This window comes from Hypanus sabinus, chromosome 2, assembly GCF_030144855.1.
Source record: "Hypanus sabinus isolate sHypSab1 chromosome 2, sHypSab1.hap1, whole genome shotgun sequence".
Lineage (NCBI taxonomy): Eukaryota > Metazoa > Chordata > Chondrichthyes > Myliobatiformes > Dasyatidae > Hypanus > Hypanus sabinus.
This window is the reverse complement of record NC_082707.1, coordinates 124,417,853-124,441,231: the sequence shown is the minus strand read 5'-3', so window position 1 is coordinate 124,441,231 and position 23,379 is coordinate 124,417,853. Positions and strand designations below refer to the sequence as shown.

Sequence of the window (23,379 nt, the reverse complement as noted above, 5' to 3'; positions counted from 1 at the left end):
TAGGATTACCTTCCAAATGGACCAGAGGATGCTTCATTTAAGAAATAGTTGGATGCTGATGGGTTTTGGAGAGTTTCTTCAGATCAGTAAGCTTAGACTGAATAGCATTAACCCATCTTGAATTATCTTATGATGCCTCTCCAAGGTGGATCAGCCTGCAACCAGTCTAAGCTCATGAGGACTAGCCATTTGAATGAGGACCTGGGAGGGGCTTGTCAAACCGTACAGTATTTAAAGATTGTGAAAAGGGAAGTAATCCCGTCAGTCACTGGAGCAGAATCAGGCCATTTGTCCTACTGAGTCTCAATACCATTCCATCATGACTGATTTTTTTATTATGTCCCTCTCAACTTCTTGCTCCTGCCTGCTTCCTATAATCTTTGACACCCTTACTAATTAAGAACCGATATAAACTTCCACTTTAAATATATTGAATGATTTAGCCTCTACATTGTGGCAATGAATTTCACAGATTCATCACCCTCTGGATAAAGAAATTCCTCCTCATCACTACTCTAAATAGACATCCCTCTATTCTGAGACCGTGCCCACTGGTCCTAGACTCCCCATTATAGGAAACGATCGCTCCACATCCATTCTATCTGGGCCTTTCAGTATTCAATACCATTCAATGAGATCCTACTTGATCCTTCTAAACTCCAGTGACTGCAGATCACGAGACAACAAACACTTCTTAGATGTTAACCCTTTCATTCCTGGGATAATTGTGAATCTCCTTTGAATCCTCTCCAATGCCAGCACATCAGTTCTTAGAGTCCCAAACTGCTCACAACACTCCAGGTGCAGTCTGACTATTGTCTTATAAAGACTCAGCATTACATCATTGCTTTTATATTGTAGTCCTCTCAAAATGAATGCTGACATTGCATTTGCCTTAACAGCGATTCAAAGTCCAAAGTAAATCTATTATCATAGAGTATATATATGTCACTAAATGCTACCCTGACATTCATTTTCTTGTGGGCATTCACAGTAGATACAAAGAAACGTGATATAATCAATGAAAAACCGTATGACAAAGACGGGCAAGCAACCCATGTGCAAAATTCAACAAATTGTGAAGTGCAAAAAAAGAAAATAATAATAATAATAATTAACTGATATGCAATAAATATCAAAAACATGGGTTGTAGAGTCCTTAAAAGTGAGTCCACAGGTTGTGAAATCAGTTCAGTGTTGGGGTGAAGGAAGTTATTTCCTCTGGTTCAGGAGCCTGATGCTTGAGGGCTAATAACTGTTCCTGAACCTGGTGGTATGCGACCTGAGGCTCCTGTACCTCCTTCCTGATGGCAGCAGTAAGAAGAGAACATGTCCAGATGGTAGGGGTCCTTGATGATGGATGCTGCTTTCCTGCGACAGCTGTTCTTGTGAATGTACTCAATGGTGGGGAAGGCTTCACCCGAGGTGGACTGGGCCGTATCCACTACTTTTTGTATGCTTTTCTGTTCGGGGGGAATTGGTGTTCTTGTACCACACCGTGATTTAGCCATTCTGTATATTCTCCATTGTGGATCTATAAAAGTTTTAGATGACATGCTGAATCTGTGCAAACTTCCAAGAAAGTAGAGGTGATACTGTGCCTTCTTTGTAATGTTAGTTATGTGCTGAGTTCAAGCAGGTCCTCTGAAAAATATAACAAAGAGGATATTAAAGTTGCTGATCCTCTCCACCCCGATCCCCTGATGAGGACTGGCTCATTGACCTCAAGTTTCCTCATCCTCAAGTCAATAATCAACTCTTTGGTCGTGCTGACATTGAGTGAGAAGTGGTTGTTGTTGTGCACCATTCAGCCAGATTTTCAACATGCTGAATCGTCACCACCTTTGATTCAGCCCTCAACTGTGGTGTCATCAGCAAACTAAAATATAACATTGCAACTGAACTTATCTTGACAGTTATAGACTCAACCTGCAAGTTAACCTTTAGGGAATCCTGCATGAGGACTCCAAGTCTATTTGTACCTCTTATTTTTGTGTTTTCTCTCTGTTTAGAAAATATTTTATGCTTTTATTACTTCTACCAAATTTCATGACTACGCACTTTCCTACACTATATTCCATCTGCTACTTCTTTGCCAATTCCCCTCATCTGTTCACGTCCTTTTGCAGACTCGCTGCTTTTTCAACACAGCCTGCCCCTGCACCTATCTTTGTATCATCTGGAAACTTAGTCACAAAGCCATCAATTCTGTCATCCAAATTATTAACATATAACAAAAGAAGCAGTCCCATCACTGACCCCTGTGGAACATCACTAGTCACTGGCAGCCAACCAGAAAACCACTCTTTACTCTCATTCTTTGTTTCCTGCCAGTGGGACAATCTTGTATGCATGCTTGTATCTTTCCTGTAATACCATGGGCTCTTATCTTGTTTAGCAGCCTCATATGTGGTACTTAAAGGTCTTCTGAAAATTCAGGTAAACAATTTCCCCTTCAGGAAACCATGCTGACTTTGGCTGATTTTATCATGTGCCTCCAAGTATCCCGAAACCTCATCCATATTAATGGACTCCAACTCTTCCCAGCCACTGAAGTCAGACTAATTGACCTATCATTTATTTTGCCTCCCTCTATCCCTCCTTAAAGAGTGGAGTGACTGTTGCAGTTTTCCATATTCTCTTTGGCTACCTCTCTCAGAACCCTGGGTTGTTGTCCATCCGATCCAGGTGACTTATCCCCCTTCAGACCTTTCAGCTTCCCAAGCACCTTCTCCTTAGTACTAACTCACTTCTCCTCCTGACACTCTTGAATTGCTGACATACTGCTGGTGTCTTCCACAGTGAAGACTGATACAAATACTACTTTAGTTTGTTTGCCTTTTTTGTTTTGTCCCCCATTCCTACCTCTTCAGCATCATTTTCCTGTGGTCCGATATTCACTCTCGCCTCTCTTTTTACTTTTTGTATACCTAAAATAACTTTTTGTATCTACTTTTATATTGTCAGATAGCTTACCTTCATATTTCAGCTTGTTGCTTGTTTAGTTGCCTTCTGTTGGTTTTTTTAAAGTTTCCCAATCCTCTAACTTCCTACTAACTTTTGCTGTTTTATATACCTTCTGTTTAGCTTTTATGATGTCTTTGAATCCCTTTGTCAGCCATGGTTGCCTCATCCTCCCTTTGAGATGTATCTATCCTGCACTTTCCAAATTGCTCCCAGAAATACCAGCTATTGCTATTCTGTCAACCATAAGAGTAAAGATAAAAATAAGAGCAGAATAAAAGCATCTTGCCTTTAAGCATACTTTGGCTTGGATTTTTTTTTGTTAATCCTAGCCATTCATGAGTTAGCCTTTTCTCCCTGTGGCCACCTGGGTTTCCTCTGGATGTATCAATCTTCACAATAGAAGGCACCAGTAGTATGCCACAGATTCAAGAGGATCAAAGGGCAGGAGTGGGTGTAGCTGCTGTTACTAAGGAGAAGTTGTTTGGAAAGCTGAAAGGTCTGAAGGTAAATAAGTCACCTATTAGTCTGACTTTATTGGTTGCTAAGAGGTTGGAGTCTATTATTAAGGATGAGGTTTTGGGGTTCTTGGAGACACATAATAAAATAGGCCAAATTCAATACGGTTTCCTTATGGGGAATCTTGCCTGATAAATCTGTTGGAATTCTGTTGCAATGTTTTAGGCCATTTATCTAAGAAAAGATGTGCTGGCATGGAGAGGGTCCAGAAGAAGTTCATTAGAATGATTCTGGGAATGAAAGAGTTAACATATGAGGACCATTTGATAGCTCTGGGCCTGTACTCACTAGAGTTTAGAAGATAGAGGGGGGAGTGGTCTCATTGAAACCCATCGAATATTGAAATACTTAGATAGAGTGTATGTGGCGAATGAGTTTCCTTTAGTGGGGAGTCTAGGATCAGAGGGTACAAACTCTGAATGGAGGGAGGTCCATTTAGAACAGAGATGAGGAGGAATTCCTTTAGCCAGAGGGCAGTGAATCTGTGGAATTCATTGCCACAGATGTCATGTCATTGAGTACATTTAAAGCAGAGGTTGATGAGTTCCTGATTAGTCAGGGTGTCAAAGATTACAGGCAGGAGAACAGGATTGAGAGAGGAAATAAATCAGCCATGATGGAATAGTGGAGGAGACTCTATGAGCCAAATGGCCTAATTCTGCTCCTATGATCTTATAGTATTTCTCTTCAACTCCATAAACAGTTAGTCTATTAAATACCAGAGACTTGTGAAAATGCCAATATGCACAGTCGTGTCTGTCACTATATTCCTTCATTGAAGACTCTGTGCTTCTAATGATAGAGTTCAATCTTGCAGAGATTGTCTGCCAGTGAGCTGCGGAACCCCAGCCCAGGATCTGAAGCCCCATTGGGACTTCAGGGCTGTGAGGAAGAAGAGTGAGGATTATAAGTTATGTCTTTTAAATTATTGAAGAATTTTTGTACTTTCAGCTGATTTTGTTTGTTCACGTTATTATTAATACTCTTAATCACTGGTGTTGAGTGCTTTAGCTCCTCCACTGCGTAGGGTTGAGCATGAAGTGATGGTGGTGTAGGCCGTTCACCAGCAAGATCTACCAGGCATGGGTTTGATAAGTTAGTGACTGATAGTGATCAACGTGCTGGGGCTCCTCTTCTGCACAATTCTGTCATTCAAATCCTGAACCATTTCCTCCTGACCAGCTCACTCTCACTTCTGCTCACTTCTCCCTCACCCCACAGACTGCACAGAAGAATGCACTGAGCAGCAGTTTAAGTGCGCAGACAACTGTTGCATCGATCGTAACCTGGAGTGCGATGGAACTTCCCAGTGCAGAGATGACTCCGATGAATCTGGCTGTGAACACAGTGAGTATTGCTTGCTCAAAGGTTCATTTATTATCAAAGTATGTATGCAGGCTACAACTCTGAGATGTTGCATGCTCTGCTCTTTCCCAGTCAAAGAATGCTTGCTCACCACACAGGAGGAAGCCACTGACCTCCTTTCTGCTCAGTTATTTTCCACCTGTCTTCCTAAAGCATCTCAAATAACCAGGGAAGACCATTCATATGTGCAGAAATTCTGGCAGTTTCTTGAAAGAACTTTCCAGTCAGTCACATACTCTGTAATCTCCCGTAGACTCTCCTGTTGGATATCCATCCACTGCCATTTTCAATGCTGTCAATGGATTGTGCTTCTACCACTTGTTTTTGATGGGACATTCTGTGTCCTTGCCTTTCTCCTGTAACAAGAAAGGATTTAGCTCTTCTAGGGAAGAATTCTGGACTGAGTGTGTAACAGCGCATCCAATGGAAACTGAAGAGCTAATCAGGAGAAGCAAGAAAACTTTTCCCCCGAGAAAATATTACAATATCACAACAGAAGGGGCAGGACAGCAGTGAAATCCATAGAAGATATAAGATTTACCACTAAGATGAGCATAATAATTGTACTGATTGCCATGACAAAATATTCAGTGTGCTGAGACATGAATTCTCCCCTTTGCAGTAATGACTATGAATGATTAGAGTGGTTAAACAAGTTGAAAATCCCTGGGAATTGCTCTTAGTGGTACTGATTGAGACTAAGAGGTTTAATTATATTTTCTCATTGCTGGAGAATGTTCAAACCAGTGACTTTGCAGTTACTGTCAAAGAGTTGAATCATTAGAATTGCTTCAGCTCCACCCATGATATCAAAAGAAATCATTGATCAGAAAACTTGAGAATAATTCATGCAGAGTAATGACCAATGCTCAACAAGGGCTCGGATGGGGAAAGCGCTTCCTAATCGGTCTTGACACCTCCATTTGCAGCCTAGTATACAAAGCTTTACTTCATAGTGTACCATTGTAATGTTCCCAACAAAGTAATTCTGGCTCAATTCAAATCAGGGAGTGCTGAGAATCGAGGAGGAATTGGGGCTTCTCCATGGTGTATCATGGGGAGAGGGTTAATGAAATGTATTGTAACCAGTTTTAATTTCTCTTTTCTTTTCCAGTAAGAGACCGATTCAACAGGCTGTTGGACATAGACATCCCTAAAGAGAAAGGTAATTTTTTCACAAACCTAAGTTTAAACCCCCTAGTGCTAATCAGATAGCCAAGTCCGTCAAATTTAGAGAAGCGGTTAGTGAATATGTTTCCATGTTATATTGCATGATGATGATTTCAGTGAAATGTATGAGAAGTAGGAATTACACCATGTTCAATTCAATTCTGAACCCGGAGTTAGATTTTTTTGGAGTGGGGCAGAGGGGGTGTGAGGTTAGTGGGGACAGGTGAGAGAAGGTGATAACTGCCAAATTGAGTGACATAATATTTTGGATCTCTTTCTGGTCTGTTTCACATTGACTTATTGGAGCTACGCTAAAAAGTGCTGGAGGAGCTCAGCAGGTCAGGCAGTATCTACAAAGGGAAATAGTCAGTCTGGACAGGAATAAAAAAACAGAAGGTAGCCAGTATAAAAGGGTGGGGTGACGGGCAGGTGGGGGGGGGGGGTGAGTGGAAAGTGCCAATGATGTCAGAATCTGGGTGGAGATAGGTGGAAATGACAAAAGGCAGAGGATGGAAGAATCTGATGGAAGAGCATGGAATAAGGTGAGGGAGGTCGGGAGTGAAACTGGTGGGAGGAGTGTGTGGGTGATGGGCAGATAGAGAGGGTCAGGAAGGGGAAAAGAGGTGCAGCATTGGGGCCCTCCTCTGCCTATCACCCCTTCACCTTGATCCACCTACGTCACCTGACAGCTCGTACTTCACTATTTCCCTCCAGCTTTTTATGCTGGCAGTCTCCCCCATTCCTTCCAAGTGGAGATGAAAGGTTTCAACCTGCAAATTCAACTGTCCATTTTCCTCCACAGATGCTGCCTGACCTGCTGAGTCCCTCCAGCACCTTTTGTGTTGCTGCAGGTTCCAGCACTTGTAGCCTTTCATGTCTTCTGCTCTTGGATCTGCCTTCTTTAACTTTTATAAAGGGAACACATGGTCCAGAAGCAAAGATATGATGCTAAACCTTTGCAGAATTGTGTCCAATTTCTGGATTTTGCAACTTAGGAAAGATGTTCAGGTCATGGAAGTGATGGAGAGAAACTTTACCAGAATGCATTATAGAATGAGAATCTTTGGTTATGAGAGAAACTAGGGTTGATCTTCTTAGAGCAAAGAAAGCTAAGCAGCTGATGTATTGAGGTCTCTGAGATGTTTGCAGAGAATGAATGGAGAAAATTTGTTTGCACAAGCAGAAGAATGAAGTGAGTTAGTTAATTGTGAGTAGTCACAATGCACTGTATAATTATCCAAGGAACATAGAGCAAAGAGCGGTATATCTCAGGGACAGGCTCCTCAGCCCACGGAATCTCTGCTAAAATGATGCCGGCTCAAACTAATCTCCACTGCCTGCACATGATCGACATTCCTCCGTTCCTTGCATATTCATGTGCCCATCTAAAAGCCTCATGAATGTCACTATTCTGTCTGCTTCCTCTACCACCCCGGGCAGTGACTTTCATGCACCTATCACACTGGGGGGGGGGGGGGGGGGAGAAAAACATTCCAAACATTTCCCTTAAACTTTTTCAAAGGCACATTTAATGTCAGAGAAGTGTATACAATATACATCCTGAATCTTTTTTTCTTTGCTACCATCCATGAAAGCAGAGGAGTGCCCCAAAGGGTGAATGACAGTTAAATATTAGAACCTCAAAGCCCCCACAGCTCCCCTCCCTCCCACGCATAATCAGCAGCAAAAAAAAGCATCTGTGCCCCTCCCCCACCAAGCACTCAAGCGTGCAGCAAAGCATCCATAAAGACACAGACTTTATACCCCTAAAAATACTTGTTTACCTGGTATTCGACATACCACAGGCTCTCTCTCTCTCTAATAAGGGAAAAAGGGGTGTTTCCGTTTCACAGCCAGAGGGGAGACATAACATCATAAACCAGGGTGTTGTTTGTTAAAAGTCCGTTGTGTCACTTTGTCTGAGCACTATGCCCAGAGAATTCAGGTCTCTGAGCACGTAGCCAGAGATCTGTCTCCCACAACACACTAATTTCCTGCAGAGGCACCGACCTCGAGTCCGCCTGCCTCCAGAGCCAGGAAATCCTGAAACTCCACAGGCAAACTAACCTAGGCCACATCCTCGTTATGTTGAATAACGGCTGGTCGTGAGCCCGCGAGAGCAGGTCCCATTCCCACAAAGAACCAAAGTCAGCTTGTAACTCCAGGTCAAGGTCTTCAGAAGAACCCTGAAAGGGAAAAATAGAGATACTAAAGATAGAATTAGAGCTGTTTCCGAAGATGCAAGCAAAGGAGTCACCTTTTGGAGCCATTGTCTCCTAAGCTTCCCTTTCACCTTAAAGCTATGCCCTCTAACGTTTGACATTTCTACCCTCAGAAAAAGATTCTGGCTGCCTATCCTATCTGTGCCATGCACCATTTTATAAACATGTATTAGGACCCGCCTCAGCCTCTGGCCGTCCAGAGAAAGTGACCCAAGTTTGCTCAGCCTCACCTTGTAGCTAATACTTTCTAAGAAGAAGGATACTGAGTTAATGTGGAGGGATGTGCAGCCAGATGAAGAAAAGCAGCTTCAATCACATCTAGCAAGTCATGACAATGACACCACAGTTAAGAGTGACTGCTTTCCTCAACCCAATCCACCCTCAGGCACTTTGTCTTGGCAGTTGACTTCACACCAAGCCATACATTGAGGGTATCACTGTTTGAATACTGCAGACTTTCTGGCCAAGAAGGACATTGTTTTTAATATAGACAGGGCTGCAGAGCACTGAGTTCAGACTCCTGGACTAAGAGTACTGCAGTGAATCGGTACTCTGCGGGTTATTGCTAAGCAGGGTACGCTTGTGTATTTCTGAGCAGATGCAGGTTTAGACTTAGTGCTGTGGAGCCAGAAGCAGTAGATCCCAATAATGAGGACCACACGAGAGTTGCAAGTTTAGCCAGGGATTGGGGTTAGAAAAGGATTGAATCCAAGGACAAAATAAAGATTCTGCCGCAGGCCAGTGCCATGGTGAGAGATGGCATCAATGGCAAGGGAAAGGGGGTTTGTCAAGAGAGCCAAACACATTGGCTTTGAGTGTAAAACTTAAATCACTACAGGCCCTTCGGCCCACTATGTTGTGCCGACCTTTTAACCTTCTCAAAGATCAATCTGAATCTTCTCCCCTACGTAGCCCTCCATTTTTCTATCATCCTTATGCCTACCTAAGAGTTTCTTAAATGCCCCTAATGCATCTGCCTCTTATACCACCCCGGCAGGATGTTCTACACAGCCATTACAATCTGTTTTTTAAAAATCTTACCTCACCTTAAAGATGATCCCCCACCCTTGACCTTCCCACGTTGAATCTAAAGAAAAACATGGATCATTTAGAGGTGAATATCCGGCAGGCAGACTGAAGAGTGAAGAGGTGGTACTGGGCATGCAAATGGAATCCGTGTCGCGAATGAGGCTGCTAATTAGTAGCATGCAGTTGAAAGATGAAGGGTGTATGAGAAGGATCTCAGCCTAATATGTCAGCTCTTGATTCCTTTCCATAGATGCTGTCCGATATGCTGAGATCCCCCAGTATTTTGGCTGTGTATCTTCCTTTCTTTACTTCTGGTGCTGCTCTTTTTTTTGTTCCTTCTCATTAATTCACAGCAAGTGAACAATAGTGGCCATGCCGGCAGTTGCTACCCATCCCTTCTCGACCCAGAGAAAGCGGTGGTGTGCTGCCTCTTTTAACTGCTGCACTTCTCCCACTGGAGGTACTTGCAGAAGGGAGTTGCAGAGTTCCAACCTTGTGTCAGTGAAGGACATTTTCCAAAACAGGACATCGTGTGATGTGAAGGGAATCTATAGGGAATTTCATTCCCATATATCTGGTTCCTTTGTCCTCTTCAGCATTGGTGTTTTTGAGTCTCGAAGGTGATGATAATCTTCGATCTCACAGGGCAAGTGATGAATTTCAAGGTTGTGACAGCCCAGCACGAGTTTGGTGTGAACGTAATCTACGCCTTAGCAACTCAAACCTGAGTCATCTCTAAGCTTTGCTGTGTGTGAACACACGCCCGAGGAACTGCAAATGAAGCCTGTATTTCCTGATCTCCTTTTCTATTACTATTTGCCTCTCTTTCACTGGAGGAAATGATCTGTCTGATAAGGATGCTGTCATAGGGACTGCAGTCAGCATTTTGGAGAGTTAACTGTGACCCCCACCCACCTCATCTTTCTGTTGCTGTCTCACCTCTCCAGCTCGCTGTGTCTACCCTCCGGTGACTGGCCCCTGCCGAGCAGACTTCAGCCGCTTCTACTACAACCCCGTCAGCATGACGTGTGAGCGCTTCACATTTGGAGGCTGTAACGGCAATGACAACCGTTTCTTGGAGGAAAACAAATGCATGGAAGCTTGCCGAGGAGTGTCAGGTAGGGCTTCTTCATCTGCAGACCCGAGGTAATTGGTTTTTATTGTCACATGTACTGAGGTACAATGAGAAACATTGTTTTACAGGTTGCCCATACAGATAATTTTACTGCAACAGTGTACATAGAACATAGATCGGTACAGCACAGGGACAGGCCCTTTGGCCCACAATATTGTGCCACACCAGTTAAAGTAGTAATCAAATGGCCAACTGAACAAACCCCTCTGCCTACTCAATGCCCATATCCTTCCACTCCACTCGTACTCATATGCCTAAATAAACATTTAAAAGTCCCAAATGTATCTGCCCCTATCATCACCCCAGCCAGTACTTACAAGGCACCTACAAATCTGTGTTTCAAAAAAACCTTGCCCTTCATACCTCTAAACTTAACCCCTCTCACATTTAGTATGAGATATTTCAACCCTTGGAGAAAGGTGCTGCCTTCTACTCTATGTCTCTCATAATCTGATAAACCTTTAAACTACTGGTAAACTACTTCTGCACCCTCTCCAAAGCCTTGACATCCTCCTTGTAATGAGGCGACCAGAATTGCATGCAACACTCCAGATGTGGCCTATCCAGAGTTTTATAAAGCTGCAAAATAACTGCTTGACTTTTGAACTCAAATGCCTCGACTAATAAAGACAAGCATGCCTTATGCCTTCTTAACCACCCTATCGACCTGTGTAGTCACTTACAGGGATCTAAGAACTTAGATCCCGAGATCCCTCTGCTCATCAGCACTGACCACTGTCTTGTCCTTAATAGTGCACTGTCTCTTTACGTTTAACTCACCAAGGTGCAACACTTCACATTTATCTGGGTTAAACTCCGTCTGCCATTTCTCCATCCATATGTGAAACTGATCTATGTCCTACTGTATACTTTGCCAGTCTTGTACACTATCCACATCACCACCAATCTTCATGTCATCTGAAAATTTATGAAACCATACAGGTCATTTATATATAATCACAAACAGCAGAGGTCTCAGTACAGATCCAGTGGAACTCCACTAATCACAGACCTCCAGCTAGAATAAGTCCCTTCAATCACTACCCTCTCTTCTATGGGCAAGCCAGTTCTGAGTCCAAATGGACAATTCACCATGGATCTTGTGAAACATCTTAGTAAGATCCATGTAAACAATATCCACAGCTCGACCTTCATCAATAACCCTCATCACCTTGTCAAAAAAGTGACTTGCTCCACACAAAGCCATGCTGTCTCTCCCTAATTAGACAATGGTTTTCCAAAAGCTCATAAATCCTATCACTAAGATTTCTCGCAGTATCTTCCCTATTACTGATGTGAGACTCGCCATCTATAGTTTCCAGGATTATCCCTGGTTCCCTTTTGAAAAATGGAGCAACATTAGCTACTTGTCAGTCCTCTGGGACCTCGCCTGTAGCTAGAGCAGACATGAATATATTGGTCAAGGCACCAGCAATCACATCTCTTGCCTCTCCCAATAATGTGGGGTATATCCGAATGCTCTGTGGGGACTTTACCGCCTTAGTGCTCTTTAAGAAACCCCACAATACCTCATTTACCTCAAAATGCCGGAGCATATGAATACACTCAGCACTGTTCTCCCTATTCTTCATGTACTTTTCCTTGGTAAATACTGATATAATGTACTCATTATGGACCTCACCCACATCCTCTGCCTCCAAGCAGATGTTCTTCTCTTTATCCTTGAGTGGTCCTACCCTCTCCCTAGTTATCCTCTTGCTCTTAATATATGTATAGAATGTCTTGGGATTCTCCTTAATCTACTTGCCAAGGGCTTTTCATAGCCCCTCCTGGTTTTCCTAATTCCCTTCTTGAGTTCTTCTCTGACTGTTTTACATTCTTCATGGGTTTTGTTTGATTCTAGATTCCTAAGCTATGCATACTTTCCTTTTACTTCTTGACTTAATTCATCACTTCTCTTGATATCCAAGGTCCCCTTATCTTGCCATTCTTGACCTTCCTTCTGACTGGAACATAAGATGTGCTATATTCTGTGCAGTGGGCCCTTAAACATCCTCCACATGTCAACTGTGGAGTTGCCCAGAAACACCTGTTCCCAATTAACTCTGCCTAGTTCCTGCTTAATACTCTGGTAATTTATCCTGCTCCACTTTGATACTCCCTGCAATGTCCATTCTTACCCTTATGTATAGCTATCTTAAAACTTAATGAGTTGTAATCACTGTTCACCCACTGAAAGGTCAGTCAGACTCACTACCCAAAACCTTGACCAGTAAAGCCTCTCTCCTTGTTGTACTATCTACATACTGATTTAAGAAACCATCCTGGATGCACCTAACAATCCCTGCCCCAGCTGAACCGCTTGTCCCAGTTTATGTTAGGGAAACTGAAGGCCCCCTCTCCCCCCAGTGACAACACCTTTCCTTGCTCTGTCTGCATATCTGTTCCTCAATGTCTCAGTAGCTACTGGGCAATGATCCCTCTAATTTTTTCTTAACAGTTGCGTGGAGCAGCCATTGCTCTGAGCGGGAAATTTTCACGTGGTCTGAAAACTGTACGGGACTTTAATAAAACATTATATAAAAGAAAGCTCCGGCTGCAAGGCAACAAAAGCTTTGTGCGCGGGAGCAGCTATTGCACACACTCACAGCTTAGAGGGAACAATGTTATTGCGAGGGTTGGTCTCCACTACAATCCCTTTCACCTTTCCTATTTTTGAGCTCTACCCATACAGACTCAGTGGACAGGCCCTCCACTTGTCCCCTCTGAGTCCAGCTGTGAGATTGTCCTGGACAAGTAGAGCAATTCCCACCCCCACCTCCTTAACATCCCTCTCTAACTTTTCTACAGTATCAACACCCTGAACATTAGGTACCCATTTCTGTCCTTCCCTCAACCAAGTTCCCATAATGACCACATCATCATTGTTCCATGTACTGATCCATGCTCTAAGTTTGTCACCTTTACTCATAATACTCCTAGCATTAAAACACACACACTTCACTCTGTTCATTCTATTATATCTATTACTTTGTTCCTGTTTGTTTCTACCGGCCCTGATATTTATCTTCCTCTCCATCCATCCATTTTCTGACCTAGTTCACATTCCACTGCCAGACTAGTGTAAACTCTTCCCAAGTAGCACTTGCAAGCCTCCCAGCCAGGATGTTGGTTCCCTTCCAGTTTATGTGCAGTCTGTCCCTCCTGTACAGTTCACTGCTATCCCCAAAGAGGTTCCAATTATCCAAGAACCTGAAACATAGTTCCCTGCACCAGCTGCTCATCTGTACTATCATCCTTTTCTTGTCCTGACTAGTACATGGCACCAGGAGTAATCCAGAGATTACTACCTTGGACATCCTACTCTTCAGCCTCCTTCCCAACTCCCTATACTCACTGCACGGGACCTATTCCCCCTTTCTACTTATGACATTGGTGCCAATATGCACCACAATCTCCGGCTCTCACCCTCACTCGTGAAAATATCTGCAGTAACTCTGTGACATCCTGGACTCTAGCACCCAGGTGGCGACACACTATCCTGGTGACTCTTTTGTGGTCACAGTATCTCCTGTCCATCCCCTAGCTATTGCATCTCCAACCCTCTCCATGGCCTCCCATCATCTTCAGAGTCCGAATTCTTGCTGAAGTGTTGAATATTTGTGCTCTTTAAAGGCTAAATCTCAGTGGATCAAGCCATTTATTCTGCAGGCCCTCACTGTAGATCAATCATTTTTTATTAACTGTTCCTTTTAAAAATGCAATGCAACAAGAACCTTGTACAGTCCATCTAATGAAAAACAGCTCCTGTTCCTTCCATTATCTCAAATCATGGTAGACAGAACTGGTTACAACTCAAGTTCATTGTCAGGAATCTCAATGAATCAAATATCCTTGCCGTTAATTCCCAGTGCATAGAACTTTAATGGATTATATAATGGGAACCTCTTTCCCATTATATAAAATCACAAGAGGCCCAACATTTATAAAATCATGAAGTGCGTCGATAAGGGATGGTCACTGTCTTTGTCCCCAGGATGTGGGAGTCTAATTGACCTATCAGCCTGCAGTGTTTGGTACATGGGAGGAAACAAAACCACCTGGAAGAAATTCATGGATATTTCTCACGGAGTCCTGATGACACAAAGGTTGGGGGTATTGTGGTTAGCGTGGAGGGCTGTCAGAGGTTACAGTGGGACATCAATAAGATGCAAAACTGGGCTGAGAAGTGGCAGATGGAGTTCAATCCAGATAAGTGTGAGGTGGTTCATTTTGGTAGGCCAAATATGATAGTATTAAATATCAAATATTGTATCAAATATGATACAGTGTTAATGGTAAGTGTGGATGATCAAAGGGATCTTTGGATCCAAGTCCATTGGACACTCAAAGCTGCTTCACAGATTGACTCTGTGGTTAAGACATTCGGTGCATTGGCCTTCATCTTCTGTGGGATTGAGTTTAATAGTCGAGAGGTGACGTTGCAGCTGTATAAGACCTTGGTCAGACCCCACTTGGAGTACTGTGCTCAGTTCTGGTCACCTCACTACAGGAAAGATGTGGAAACTATAGAAAGGGTGCAAAGGAAATTTACAAGGATGTTGCCTGGATTGGGGAGCATGTCTTACGAGAGTAGGTTGAGAGAACCTGACCTTTTCTCCTTGGAGTGACTGAGGATGAGAGGTGACCTGGTAGAGGTGTACAAGATAATGAGAGACATTGATCATGTGGATAGTCAGAGGCTTATCAAGAGACGGCACAGTTTTAAGGTGCTTGGAAGTAGGTACAGAGGAGATGTCAGGGGTAGGTATTTTACGCAGAGAGTGGTGAGAGTGTGGAATGGGCTGCCGGCAATGATGTTGGAGGCAGATATGATAGGGTCTTTTAAGAAACTCCTGGAAAAATACATGGAGCTTAGAAAAATAGAGGGCTATGGGTAAGTCCCTCTAAAGTAAGCACATGTTCAGCACAGGATTGTGGGTCAAAGGGCCTGTATTGTGCTGTAGTTTTCTATGTTTCAATCTCCATGCAGATAGCACCAGACATCAGGACTGGATCTATCAGACATCTGCTGCACTGCCCAACATGTTCATACATATCAATATCGAGGGAAATGCACACTGAACAGGTGTCTCACCACTTGCACTACACAAGATAAAGACTCTGTTCTTTCTCTTTTCAGAAAAAGATGTATTTTCCCGAAGTGTTTTTGAGAGGCAGGAGCAAGAAAAATCTTCAAATGGTCAGTATTCTTTGGAAAAGAGGAATGTAACGAAAGGTGGCGGGTGAGGGAATGTTTGAGGGCAGAAATACCAGAAGTACAGTACTGTGCAAAAGTCTTGGGGGGGGGGGGGGGTGTGTACTGCCACAAAAAACAAATTTCATTACAGATGTGGGTGATGATAAACTTGATTCTCATATGGATCTCTATTGTGGACTGAGAGTGGGAAAGGGGCAGGGAGAGGGGAATCATGGTTGGAAAAAGGGGAAGGGAGAGGGGAGGGAGCAGGAAGCGAGAGAGGGAGAGACATTTGCACAGTACTGGGGTGTCCAAGATTCAAGTTTATATATCACATGCCATCAGAGCATAGAGAAAAATGCATCGTTTGCATTAACAACCAACACAATCAAAGGTGTGTTGGGGGGTAGCCTGCAAGTGGGGGATGATAAGAGGAGTGGATGAGGAAGTGGTAGAACGGAGGCTTGTTGCATTTGAGGGGTGGAGTTACTGTGGGTTGTGGGATGGAAGGATGTAGTATGCTTGAACTGCAGAGAAGGGAGTAGTGGAACATATTTCTCTCCTCCTGACTGCTCTCTCTCTCTCTCTCTCTCCTCTTCTCCCCCTCCCCCCAGTTGGCGTTGCCATAGCTGTGGTTCTTGCCATCTGCATCACTGTGGTTCTTGCCATTCTCATCTACTACCTGCTGAAAATGAAGAAGCAGAGTCGGCGTCAAGCAAGCCCAGCCAGTTCCACCGGCTCCACCACCGAGGAGGCGAAGAAACTGATGCACATGTGATCGAGGCCCGTCTGCTCTGTGAGGTTCCAACACCTCCAATGCCATTAGAAGACTTTGAGTTAGGGGAAGGTCAAATGGGTGGGAAGGGTCTGATTTGAAACCGATGGGTCCCTGTTTATTGGTAAAATACTTTTACCGTACCTGAATTTCATGTTTCAATGATATGCCAGTGTGCCTCCATTCATCCAGTTGCCAGAGATATTTCCACACACCTCGAAGTTGAATAATGGTTTTGACTTTGCATTGGGTAAGCATCTCTTTCAATTCTTGTTTTTAAATGATTACACACTCCATTTAATATCCAGTTAGATTATAAAAACCACAGACTTGCCCTGCAGTGGACTTGCAGGCTCTTCTGGCATTTCTTCTGATTGTCTTGGTTCAGGAGGAAGGATCTTGAGCCATGGTTATGGCAAAGGTACTGTTTCAGGGGTTCAGGGTGTAAGGTTTTGAGGCTGTTGGGATGTCACTATGGTTTGTCCATGGCCTCTGCATTGTTGCTAATAATGCTCTAGTTTCCCTTTCAAAATGATGATGGCCACGTGGCTAAGCTGAAACCCCTCACGGTATCTCAAGATAAATGCTCCCTCATTCCCTTCCTCCTGATGTTCCTTAATCATCCTCTGGCTGGCCGACCATAATTTTGCTCCCTTTGGCGCTCCCTAAACCCACTGACTCCTCGTTTCCACTTCCTCTGATGCTTCCTAATTCCCAATCCTCTTACTGTCCTGATCACTGTTCCCCTAAACTTCCCAAATCCTTATTTCCATACTCACCTGGCTTTCCTGCTCTCTCCTCTACTCTTGCCCCATCTTAGCATCTCCTCTCTCTCTTCATTCCTTTTACTGAGTCTGTTCTTGCCTCTGTTCTATAATTTGATCACTATGGGTCAGCTCCTGGTTCTTTGCTCGGTGAATTGATGCTGCTGAATCCAGTTCACAGTGCGCCTGGGAGACCTGTGCATACTAGTTTAACTGGTGGTTATTAATGTAATAACCCCAAGAAATTCTGACATTTGCTCATAGAGAAGCAACTTGAGAATGGGACGACAGGAAAGTGCACAATGAGAAATATTCTGTATGTACATTTGATTTCCTCCTGTTTTTTTTAGTTGAACTGGAAGAGCTGATAGTCAGTTTTTGAGGTTCGCATGAGAGAAAACTGGGGTTAAACCAGCTCACCTGCTCATTAAGAACAGAATGCCATAATGGTCAGCAGACTAATAATTAGTTCCCCTGTGGATGACACTGTGTTGCTTCTCATTGCCAAATTTTTGAGGTGGTCTTAAATACAGAGCATATTCTTGCTTTTATTTAGGCAACTGGATATCTTATAAACCCTACTAAACTCAGTCAAACTACTCGTGTCTGTACTCTGTTATTGGAGATAATTTTATCCTATTGGCCTAAAATTTCACCCTCAATCCTAAGAACAGTTGATGGAGTGATGATAGACAGCCCCATCCTGAATGACTGTGTGCAGGTGATTATAGGTGTCTAACAGTTAAATGTATATGACTAATTGCTGCAGGTTAATGGTTGTTTTACTCTACTCATTTTACTATTACACATTGATAGCCCCTCTCTCTCCTGTATTGCCAGAATGACTGTCTAAAAGTAACTCCTTGCCTGAACATTTGTGAAACACAACCGAAGCATGTCTCTAATCAAGCTCAGTTATCGGGATGATTTGAGTCTGTCCTTTGTCATTTGTAAAGCTGTCACTTACTGACACTGGCATTTAGGGCAGCAATGAAGGTCCTCCATCACTGTCTGTGTGGAAGGATCCTACATTGCTGTTTGCCTAACAATTGTTTTTTTGACAAGTCAAGGTTGTCAGTTCCGAGCTGCACCCCCCCCCCCCCCCGAAACTGGAGGACCAGTGGGCCACTCTTTGCCTAGCCTCTATCGGTTGACCTGTTTGGCATGGGTGACCCCACCAAGAGACATAACACTCTGGGCCATTGAGACGTGAAAGCCTCCAAACCCTGTGACAAGGTTGTGGTCCTCCTGGAGGCTGCTGCTGTGAATTGGAAGAAGAATCAAAAACCATAGGAGAAGAGGTCAGTTTGAAGGGAAGTGGTGCAAAGATGTAGGGTTGACCAATTCTGGCAATGCAAAGTATGGCCTGGAGACATTTGAGAGTATAGAGCCAAGGCAGCATAGGACAAGTGTGAATCAATGAGGTTTGGAACAATCTTCATTGGTGTTATATCTTGTGCCAGATTCTAACTGCCAGCCGATGAATGCGATGCAGGATGGGACTCTTGGTGAGCAGTGTGCTTTAACAACAGTGTATTTGCTCTTCAAATAGTCTGCATAAATAGTGCTTTGTAGCAAAAGGTCTACAGAGTCTAGCTAAATTGAATTTCTCTACTACAAACAGAAATAGAAAGCCGTATAGCTACAGTTGATTAAATGCAGGATGACCTCTCCAGCAAACACAAGGAATGAAGGCAGATTATGTGATACAAAGAAGGTGAGAAAAAGCAAACCCTGCCATTTATAGATAATGCAATTGATCTGGGAATCGCAATCATTGCCCTGACCACGAGTAATGGTTACTATCTGTAGCCATGCCGTAATTACACAGTAATGTTTGCCAGAGCTTTCAGTTAACAAAGAAAATGTTGGATTGCCTTCGTAAAAGTTGCAGGTTTGAGGTAACATTAGCAAACGCATTTCTGTGGTTGCACTGTTCGTTTTCTTTTGTAAAATTTCTGACTTCTGAGCATTCAGATTTTTTTGAGATTGAACTGTCCAATTTTGAATTTATATTTTAATTTTTGCTTCAACTTTAATTTTTGTATTTAATAAATATATATTTCTAGTCTAGGAACCTGCATGCAGTGTGTGTTTTCTTTGCAAGCATTTGATACCTTGTTGAAGCTGTGTCTGGACTGCATGCACTCTTGCTTCTGTATTGAAGGTTATGGGTTCAAGTCCTCCCTCCATCAATATGCCGATAATAACCTCTGGAGATGCCATCTCTCAGCTGAGCGTTAAACCAGTGGGCTGTATACCTTTCCAGATAATGCTAATCATTCTGTGGTCATTCTTGTATATTTTTAAAAAAAAGAATTGGCGAATTCTCTCCAACATACTGGCCAATGTTAATCTCTCATCAATAATTTTATCAACAGTTGACTTGGTTGATGTACATTGTAAGCTACCATATTACAGCTTTTCAGAATTGACCTTTATAAAAAAAAATAAAGGCAGCTTTAGATATGTTCAAGTCATGAAGGGTGCTTGATAATAAAAATAGAAAAACATCTGTAGTTTTTGTTTGACTTACACTTACAAGATGCTTTTGAAATAGTCTCCTGCAATCCAGGAACAAACAGCTCCCATATAAAAAGGGGAAATACTCAGAGGGTGAGGCAGCATCTGTGAGAACAGAAGCAGAGTTATTGTTACAGGTAAAATATCCTTTGTCAGGGTATGTCTCATCCTGCTCCCCTCCACTTGCTGTGTTCATGGCACATTTTATCCCTGTATAGCACTAAATGAGTCCAATATATCTGGACATGGAACTGCATCAGTCAGTAAGGTGACAGCACTGACTAAAATTAAGCACTCGAGGAAGGTCATCAAGTCTGGATGTGATGCTTACTAGATTGCTGAGGAATGTAAGGAAATTAAGGGCATAAGTTATAGAGGGCTCTGCACACAATCTTCTTCCTTACATGGGGGTGGTGCGGAAAGGATTTCCTGTGATAGATCGGGCTGTGTAAGAAACAATGATATATCCCCATAATTACAGGCTGGTCAACTTTGGTTCGGGAAAAACATTGACACTTGTGTACTGCAAAATTGGAAATATATAGTTTATTGTTGAATATATATATTTTTTATTAAATTCAGATTGAATGTAATTATCTCTATTCTTTGATGTAGTGATGATTGTAATGCATTTGATGATGGTGGCACTTGAGGCATTTGCTACATAATTGATGCAATAAAGCTGATAGAAAAAGTAATACTGACAGCAAAGCCTATAATTGGAAAAGTATTACTAAATGGTTTTCAGTTAATAAAAAGTGGTATTGGAACTAATGCTGTTTCTAATATATTAAGTAGCTGAATTTAATTTCACGGTCTACAAATGGCACAGATCTTGGGAGTATGGTGAACAATGTGGAAGGTGAATAAAGATTTTGAAATGGTATAGCCTGTGGAAGTAAATAAACATGTAGAAAGTGTATCAATTTGGTTGGAAGAGTGAAGAGAGGCAATATGAACTACATTTTATACAGGTACTGATTGCCCTATTGCCCAGCCCACCCCACCAGCTGTGTATGGTCATGCCAAATCTTCCAAGGGTATAGAGAGAGCAAAAGACATTTTTGAGAATGATGTGTGAGATAAATGTGCAGTAAAGTTGATGTTCTTAATAGTATGAAGCTTTTTGAAAGAGTAAATTGGGAGCAGCTTTTATTCCAGCAGTGGATGAGTCAATAGTGTTTGAGATTTTGGGTAATTGCCAAGCAGATCAGAGACAACATGAGGAAAAATAATTACACAGATCTTTGTGTAATATGGAATCCACTGCCCAAAACGTAATGGAAATAGACTTAAAAGCAGACTTTAAATGGATCTGGATAAATATTTGAAAAGGACACTTTCATGCCTTTTGAGAAATGTGTGGGAGGTTAACTGGAGAGCATTAACTTCGCAGCAGTTTGTGAATAGCTCTCTTATGCTGCATCTTTTTTATAAATATGTGGTAAATTTTCAAACATTGAAAGGCTGAGTTTCAGAGAATTTAGTGTGTGTGCTTTAATATATATCACGAAGCTTAACAACAGCTAGTTGTAGCTCATTCATAACTCAGTGCAGAATATCAAGGCTTCTGCCTGTTATCTCAGTAAGGTGAGAGAGAGAAAGCAGGAAATTGGATCAGTTAATCTCTTAGCAAGAACAACTACATAAGAAAAACAACCTTATTTTTTTTAGGAAATCGGAGGCTGCAGCATGCCGTTGGAAATCTTAGTCAAGTCAGATAAACCAGGATGATTTTAGTTTTTGAACAGGTGAGTGGCAGAGAAGGTAGAGACATTTCCCCTATTTGTATTTTCAAATGTTTGTGGGTACAACCAGCAGATGTTCCATATATGAGCTAAATACATTTGCACAAGTGGGAGAAGGTAGCGAAACCAGTTCCAGTGAGAAGCAGGCTGAATGTAGTAAACTGGAGAAGTGAAAAAGGGAAATAATGAGTAAAGAGATTATGAGAAGAGAGTGTAAGTTAATATCAAAAGGAACTCCAAGTCTTCTAAGGGCATGTAGAGGGGATAATTTTTAGGTGTGGCTGGTTGGGCACAATGAAGTTGAACAGTGGACAGAGAGAACACAAAATTAAATGTTGTGTTAATTTTTACCAATTTCAGCAGGAGGTTTTAGTTGTGGGGCATATGTCAATTAACCACTAATGAAACAGCTGCCTTGAGGCTTGTGCTGTGTTAGGTAATTATTTATTGTAATGTAACACAGTTATAGCTGAGTTACCTGGTGATTGCCAAACTTAACACAAATAATTAAATGTGCTATGTAACCCAATTCGGCCTGGCTGTTTGCTCTCTGCTGCCCTATAACTGGCCCAGGCCTACGTGGTCTCTTCACCATCCTAACTCTGGGTTGGGTGCTTCCCATGGATTATCAAGTCATTGTGGGATGCTGGTTGAGGTTTTGCAAAACCAAGCTCATACTGCATTATGCTTCAAATGCTGGGAGTGTATGAGAGACATTAACAAAATGCAGGAAGACAGGACACTCTTTCAATGATGATATTGAAATACTATAGAACAGTGCAGGATCAGGCACTTCAACCCTCTGTGTCTGGACCAACCACTGTGCAATCTATCTGCCTGCATGTGGTCCATGTCTCTATTCCATGCCTTTTCAAGTCTGTCAAAATGCCTCTTGAACATTCCTATTGTACCTGCTTCACCACCACCTCTGGCAGCACATTCCAGACAATTGCCATTCTCTGTAAAACAAAACTTGCCCTGCTCACTTTAAACCCTTGTCCTCTAATATCTGACATTTCTGTCTGAGAAAAAGACTGGAAGAGTATAGAAGGATGTCCTGATGGTAGGGAAGCATGTCAGAGGCACAACCATTAAGTGTTGTCCTGAAACAGTATGATGAAATGAAGCAACAAACTCAAAATGCTGGAGGAACTCAGCAGGCCAGGCAGCATCTGTGGAAAAAAGTATAGTCGGCGTTCGGCCCAAAATGTCGACTCTGCTTTTTCTCCATAGGTCAGAATCAGGTTTATTATCACCAGCGTGTGTCATGAAATTTGTTAACATAGCAGCAGCAGTTTAATGCAATACATAATTTAGAAGAAGAAAAATAATAATATTAAATAAGTAAATCAATTCCAGTATACATATATTGAATAGATTAAAAATGGTGCAAAAAACTGAAATAGTATATATTTAAAAAGTGAGGTAGTGTTCACGGGTTCAATGTCCATTTAAGAATCAGCAGAGGGGAAGAAGCTGTTCCTGAATTGCTGAGTGTGTGCTTTCAGGCTTCTGTACCTCCTCCTGATGGTAACAGTGAGAAAAGGGCATGTCCTGGGTGCTGGTCCTTAATAATGGACACTGCCTTTCTAAGACACCGTTCCTTGAAGATGTCCTGGGTACTTTGTGGACTAGTACCCAAGATGGAGCCAACTGAATTAACAACTCGCTGCAGCTTTTTTCAGTCCTGTGCAGTAGCCCTCCACCACCACCATACCAGATAGTGATGCAGCCTGTCAGAATGCTGTCCACTCTACATCAATAGAAGTGTTTGAATGTTTTTGTTGACATATCCAATCTCTTCAAAATCCTAATGAAGTATAGTCACTGTCCTGTCTTCTTTATAACTGCATCGATATGTTGGGACCAAGTTAGGTCCTCAGAGATCTTGACACTCAGGAACTTGAAACTGCCTGGCCTGCTGAGTTCATCCAGCATTTTGTGTGCGTTACTTGGATTTCCAGC

The 23,379-nt window shown here is 42.5% G+C and overlaps 1 protein-coding gene across 1 annotated transcript in view; it reads left to right on the top strand.

Annotated features, from left to right (window-relative positions):
• The window catches only part of LOC132383329 (kunitz-type protease inhibitor 1-like), a 75,289-nt gene extending 54,853 nt beyond the window's left edge, over positions 1-20,436 (top strand). Inside the window, exons 6-10 of the mRNA XM_059954235.1 lie at positions 4,705-4,830; positions 5,963-6,013; positions 10,217-10,387; positions 15,548-15,607; positions 16,219-20,436. Coding sequence (XP_059810218.1) covers positions 4,705-4,830; positions 5,963-6,013; positions 10,217-10,387; positions 15,548-15,607; positions 16,219-16,382 — 572 coding nt within the window. The 3' untranslated portion in view covers positions 16,383-20,436. The remainder of the gene's footprint in view (positions 1-4,704; positions 4,831-5,962; positions 6,014-10,216; positions 10,388-15,547; positions 15,608-16,218) is intronic.
• The last annotated feature ends 2,943 nt before the right edge of the window (positions 20,437-23,379 follow it).